Raw genomic sequence first — 7,041 nt, forward strand, 5'->3', positions numbered from 1 at the left:
GTGTGTTAATGTTTTCCAAGCTTTGTGTCTATACAGAGCTGGTCAATGTATATGTATATTCAGGTCAATATGTATATTAGTGATCCATAATACTTTCTGGTTCTGGACAAGTAAACCAGGAAAATATATTCTGTGGGTAGACCTGCAGTCATATGTGAAAGTACATGGATTCACCCTTATACCTTGCCTCTGATTTTTAGCAAGAAAAAGGTCCTTGTAATGTGAAGCGGGGAGGCTCCATGCAGCATCCAGTGAGGCTTGGCAGTTCTGTCTACCCGAAGGTTTACTTTCCCTGAACCAGAATGTATTATTGATCAACAGTTATTCTGTATCATGTGTCTCAATCTCCCCTGACGAAACAGTGAAACACGTTGGTAAATGAGACCACTTTGAGACCTGTCCACCCTTAAATCAGGTTTTAGGACAAGAAAATGAGGACTATGTTTAGCCAAGAAAATTCAACCCACATCATCAGTATATGAACACAATACATGGTGGAAGGGGTGTAATGTGCTTCTGATGGTAGATGCAAGTTCCTCAGTATACTATATGTATTGAAAAACTACTTAATATATATATTGATTGCCAAAAAAAATCCTGGGTTCACTCTTCTTTCTTGTTCATAAAAATATATACATATTATTTAATAAACAGCGCTGCGTAAAATGTTGCCACATTATAAAAACAGTTTAATAATAATATTGTTATTTTGCTCCTTGCCCTATTCTGTCCCAAAAACTAATTGATAAACCACAGTAAATAAACCAAGTGAAATATCTTTTCACCGGGATAAATCACTTTTGCTAAGTGAAGGACGGATATTCCCTTTGTAAATCACCCCCTTTATGTGGTTGTGGTTTTATCCCAACACTTGTTCTATAAGGATGAAGACTGCAATGTGTAATACTGAGTTAGGCATTGGAGGAATATTCTATATATTTTATGGTACAGGAAGTAAGCTAAGTATAGAAGTAATATAAAAATATGGAAACATTGCTTAAATGTATAACCCAATACACAAGACAAACTGGAATTGTATGATTACTTCTCTCTAATTCTGTCCATTAACATCCACTAGACCAAAGGCATAACTTTCCAGTATGGACTTTCCCAACCAGAGGGTTCCTTGAACAATGAGCAGTTTGCACCTCTCAGGTCAGTATAGGTGGCCCCAATGATCTTTTTGGCTATCTGTAAGGGTGACATTCTTCCCAATGGCCAGCAATGTAAGAGGAATTCTTCCCACTGACCACCACACTAATATACTGTTAAATATAGAAGGGGTTCCCTGAGGACCTGAAAGGTATTTCAAGGGTTCCCGCATGGTAAAAAGGTTGAGAGACATTGATCTAGTATCTGAGATGTTCACATTGAATGGTCCCCTAAAGACCACTCTATGGCCACCCAACCAGTGCCCATTGTTACCTTTCCATCGACTCAGCCCCCAGTTTATTGGACTGGGGAGCGATCTTCTCCCACAGGGAAGCAACAGCAGACTTCTCGCTATCAGAAAGGCCCATCTTGTCACCTGTAGGTCTTTGAGCTCTGCACCTGGACTCAGTCAGTACTCTATGTTCTCCTCTGAAAGTCCAGTCCTTATATACGTCTAGAGGGCCCATGAAAGGGCCAAACCATCAGAGCCCCACGTCACTTTGCTCAAGTGAAATCCTTATAATCTGGCCTGGACTGGAGCTGGGGGGCCGCTGACTTTGATTAGCTATCAATGCCCCTGCGATAAATCCAGGCTGTGTGTTACCGTCTGCCATTATTTTAATAGGTCACGGGGTGTAAGTAGGTGAAATCTGAAACCGGCACTATGGAATGTCAAGTATGTTTTGTTCATTTACAAGGATTGTTATTTGTGTCCCAAATGACTCCTAATCTGTCTTATCATTCAAGTGACCCCCCTGGAAAAAGAATAATGAAGGAGTACGCTACACAGACCACGTACGCCTGGCATTGTGCTATAGAGAACATCTGAAGGGTACATAGACTGGAACACTGCAGAACAAGACCAGCAAGGGCAAAATATCCAGAATTTGGCAGCGGAGGTCAGACAGGTCATCTCTCTCTGGACTGATTATTGATATAATATATACATATTCAGGTTTTGTACCATGTTACCCAAGCAGAACTTTTGTAGTTTATGGGAACCCTATCCCAGAATTAAACATACCCCAAGGCCATCTCTTGGCATTGAACCTATCCTCCAATATCCTTGTCCATCTACCCATACCTTTGTTGACAATTGCTTTCCTATTAGTTCAAAAATAGCACAAATTGTATAATAAGAAATTATTATGGTTTGCAAAAAGTAAAATAAAAGTAATATACAGTTCGACTTAAATGAGGAAATAATTCAGCTGCAACGAAAACGGCAGCATAAAAAAACAGAAAGTGTCCAAATATGACCAAAAAATAAAATGGGGAAGAAGCATCATCTCAGTGGCTTTGACTGCAGAATGAAGAGTCATGACAGACATAGTGATTAATAAATAAATAAAACCAAACTGTGACTAGGGGGGCAAATCTTGTTCATCAATTTTGGCCCTTTCTAGGGCTGATAGGCAAACTATTGTCAAAAAGCACATAAAGCTGCGTAGTGTCATGCAGGACACCTACCAATTCCAAATACCAATATCAATAATAATAATAAAAAATTACAGTCGAATGTGATGTTATGGTACACTGTACTGTAAGGTTTTCATGGACAGTGTACTTTGTGTTAATTATTTTTTTTCATTTCAACTAGATTTCAGCAGCTCCTCACTCTGATTAAATTAGGTTTGAAAAAGGGTAGTTTTAGCAATAACAGGCTTTTTTTTTATCAAACATCCTTTTTTGATTGGTTGATAAAAATTAACTAGTTGCTTGCTAAAGCTCCTACCACTTTTTTTTATCAAACTCTCATTAAAACAGAAAAAAACACACATGTTAAAGCAATGTAAAAATAGGCTAGTGGCAGGATAACTTTAATGAGAAAATCCAGGCTGTGATATAGAGCCTGGTTTAAAGCTCTCCAAGACTGGGGAGGATACACTTTCATCAGTTATGCTGGGTGATTCAGCAAACCTGGAATGGATTTCTTAAAAGTAATTTGTTATTTTTTTGCAAATGTTTTCAGTCCTGGACGAGATCCATTCCAGGTTTACTGTGTCACCCATCTCCACTGATGAAAGTGCTTATTCGCCACCCTAGGTGAGCTGTAATAAATAGGGTCCTTAAAAACACATGGCACAGACAGGTGGTTTCCCCCAAGAAGTAAGTGTGTAAGTTGACAGATGTTAAAGCTGTGCAAAATTGACATGCGGCAGGTCAATGTCCTATCCTCATAATCATACATGGTGGCTTCAGGCTCCTAATAACCCCTGACCTCTCGGATTTTAAAGTTCCAGTATCACCTTAAGAGAAGTTGATGGCATGTGGGCCAATGAGTTAGATAAGTTAAGGGGATGTTTCTAGTGCTCAAATAAATTACTTTTTTCCCTTTCCTACTAGCTTGCAGCAGCTCCTCAATCTGATTAATTTGGGTTTGAAAAAGAGAATTTTAGCAATAACACAGTATTTTTAAACATCAAACATCACACCCAATTGGTGGATAGAAATTAACTAAATGTTTGCTGAAATTGACCTGTCACTGACTCATTTTTATCAAACTCTAAAAATGAATGGACCACAGATGTTAAAGCAATGTTAAAAAAGGCTAGCGGCAGAACAATTTTATTAAGCAAGATTGGGCTGAGATAAAAAAACACAAGGCACACACAGGGGTTTCCCCCAAAAAGTAAGTGTGTAAATTGATAGATGTTAAAGCTGTGCAAAATTGACCAGTGGCAGGTCAGTATCCTATCCTCATCAGCAACCAAACATAGTGACTTCAGGCTCTTAAAAACCTCTGACCTCTGTGATTTTAAAGTTCTGGTCTCACCTTGAGAGAAGTTGGATAAGCATGGCATGTGGGTCAATGACTGGGTTGGAATGTTCCTACTGCTCAAATTTATTTTCATTTCCCACTAGCTTGCAGCAGCTCCTCATTCTGATTAATTTAAGAAGAATAAGAATAATAATTTTAGCAATAACACACACTTTTTTTGCTCTAACAGCCTGCTTTGTTTGGTGGATAGACATTAATCAGCTGTGGTTGACCTGCCACTGACTCAGTTTTATTAAACTGTTTAAAAAGGAAGAGACCACAGATTACAAAGCACTTTAAAAATAGGCTAGCAGCAGGGCAATTGTAATGAGCAAGATTTGGCTGAGATATAGAAACACAGGGCACAGACAGGTGTTTCCCCCAAAAAGTAAGTGTGTAATGTTAAGGCTGTGCAAAATTGACCAGTGGCAGGTCAGTATCCTATCCCCATCATTAACCAAACATGGTGTCTTATAGGATCATCAATTGGTTAAAAGAATTATGAAATGTTGTTGTCCTAAATTTGATAATTTAAAGAAGTTGTAAACCCAAACTGGATGACATTTCTTTGCAAAACCATTGCGTTCATCATTTTTGAAATATTTTTTTCATCTCATTGCTTTTGCAGATCTTTCCCGACTACATGCGCTCTCTCCAGCACCACCTGCACATTATTGCTCTGGACCGGCTTCCTGATGGTGACAATGGTGAATTATATCTTAGCAATGTGTGTCGGAATGTCTAATCACCACCAGGAGCAGATGTGACAAGGTGATATTGTAGGATCACCGGGGATTATTTTAACAAAACCTGCAGATTTGGATGGAAAACAAATTTTAAAATGAGCTAATTTGAGATGTTAGTGATTGCTCTACATCTGTGCTATAAGGGGCCCCCAGAACACAAATGGGTTATCACAGTTAGAGATGAGAGTAGTTCCAACAAAACAGATGACAAAATGAGCCACTTTCATGGAAAAGAGTAATCAACATAAAAACAATCATCATGTTGTGTACAAGCCCCTTGATATTTATCAAGCCACTCTAATACCCAATCAGTGAACAGCGTGACCTAATGAATTAAAGGTATAATTGTAGTTGATAAAGAATTATGGGGATATTAGTTGTGCAGCTTGTTAGTGACAGGCCTTTAAGGGAATATCTTATATCAAAGTAGCTATAGTGGAGACATTCTCAACCAAGGCTCTGTGGAACCCCAGGGTTTCTTAAAAAGTTGCTAGGGGGTCCTCGTGCTGTGACTGAATTACTTCCCATTCAATGAGATTGCATAGTTTTGGAAGGCAACACCACAAGTTTTTTCTTGCCTATAAAGGTGATTTTCTAGCCATCACTGTATTCCATTCTTTCAAATGGCCACCAAGACTTTTTTTCTCCAACTTACCCCCAATAAATTGGTTTTATCAGGAGCTTCTTGAGGCCTTTTTTCAAAGATTGAGAAAATATTTCAAGAGTTCCTCAAGACCTATAAATTATTTTAAAAGTTTGTCAGGGGTAAAACATTTGAGAAAGGCTGCTCTGCACAAAAAGTGCTGCAAAGAAAGTACATAAATAAAAAACAGCTTTGACAATACATAGGCAAAATGTAGCAGTTTGGACAATAGGTACCGAACTCTTTCATAGGCTTTGCAGAGCAATGGAGGGCAAGGTGGGGGTTTGCAACAGGATGTGGGACACTGGAGAGCTAGGGGCACTGTGGGGATCTGTGGGACACTATGGAGAGCTTTGAGTCACTATGGAGGCCCGAGGACACTGTGGAAGGCTATGTGACACTATGGAGTGTTGTGGAACACTATGAAGGGCTAGGTGCTCTGTAGAGGGCTGTGGGACACTATGGAGGGCTGTTGGACACTATAGAGGGCTGTGGGACACTATGGAGGGCTGTGGTACACTATGGAGGGTTACAGGACACCATGGAGGACTGTGGGACACTATGGAGGGCTGGGGGACACTATGGAGGGCTGTTGGACACTATAGAGGGCTGTGGGACACTATGGAGGGCTGTGGTACACTATGGAGGGTTACAGGACACAATGGAGGGCTGGGGGACACTATGGAAGACTGGGTGCACTATGGAGGGCTGGGGGCACAGTGGAGGACTGTTGGATACTATGAAGGGCTGTGGGCTCTTTGGTAGGTGGAAGTCCACTGAGGGGGACTGATGTACTCTGTGGCAGACTGGGGAATGAGGGGAGTGAGGGCTCTAAGGCATGTGACCCTAACTGAAAATCCGGCCCTCAATTGGAACAATAAACAGGCAAACATGATGATACATGGACTGGAAACGGGCAGTGGTGACAATATTTGTCTGTAAATCTCAAAAGCCATTTAAAGCCCATTGTACCCGCAAAGATTACCCTAATTTCTTTCCCCCATTCACTCCAACACTTTAAAAAAAAAAACGCAACATTTTGTTAATTTGTCCTAAATTGCTTAAATCTTAGCTTAATCACAACAATAGCTCCAACCATCTTAAAAAAAAATAGCCAATGACACAGTAATAATAAAATTTGGTTTTGCCTATAATATTATTAGACATCATTAGTGGAAGTACAAATTCCGGGGATTACGCCGGCTGCAATCTAAGAATACCAACATGGCTCTGCTGCAGTGGCTGGACTCAGGGATTCTGTTGTTTCCCCTGGAGCAGAACTGTTGGGATGATTATTATAAGGCCATGCAATTTCATTAATAAGAGAGGAAATTACATTCTAAAAATTATAACTATAACTTTTTTCTGCATTTTTTAAAATCTGTTTTGCTGTTTTATGCTGAACCTGTTCCTGTTTTATCAATTGGGGTGAAGAGAAAGAAATGAGCTATAGTCCAATGGCAGCTGACCGGGGGAGATTTTTGGGCAATTCTTCTGTCCTGTCTGAGAGGTAATCTTTCTTTTCCTATTGGTGCTTAGTATTGGTGGACTGCTGATTTACCTTTTCTGATCCAGTTCTTTACTCAGACGGATAGAAATTGATACATTGGAGAATCTCCTGATTTACCATCATGTTGGCTGTATCTCTTTAGGCAGGTTTGTGGCTGCTGCAGCAGTGGCGTTGTATTCTGCCCCATTGTCTATTGTAAAGGCCGACCTCGATGTACGAAATAAAGAGA

At 40.0% G+C, this 7,041-nt stretch overlaps 1 protein-coding gene across 1 annotated transcript in view; it reads right to left on the reverse strand.

The window, feature by feature from the left end:
• Positions 1–1,584, reverse strand: part of LOC140330164 (hemoglobin heart muscle subunit alpha-type-like) — a 5,133-nt gene extending 3,549 nt beyond the window's left edge. The window contains exon 1 of the mRNA XM_072410475.1: positions 1,426–1,584. Within this exon, the coding sequence (XP_072266576.1) occupies positions 1,426–1,520 (95 nt within the window). The 5' untranslated portion in view covers positions 1,521–1,584. The remainder of the gene's footprint in view (positions 1–1,425) is intronic.
• Positions 1,585–7,041: the final 5,457 nt, after the last annotated feature.

The sequence above is a fragment of the Pyxicephalus adspersus genome, chromosome 4 (assembly GCF_032062135.1).
Source record: "Pyxicephalus adspersus chromosome 4, UCB_Pads_2.0, whole genome shotgun sequence".
Lineage (NCBI taxonomy): Eukaryota > Metazoa > Chordata > Amphibia > Anura > Pyxicephalidae > Pyxicephalus > Pyxicephalus adspersus.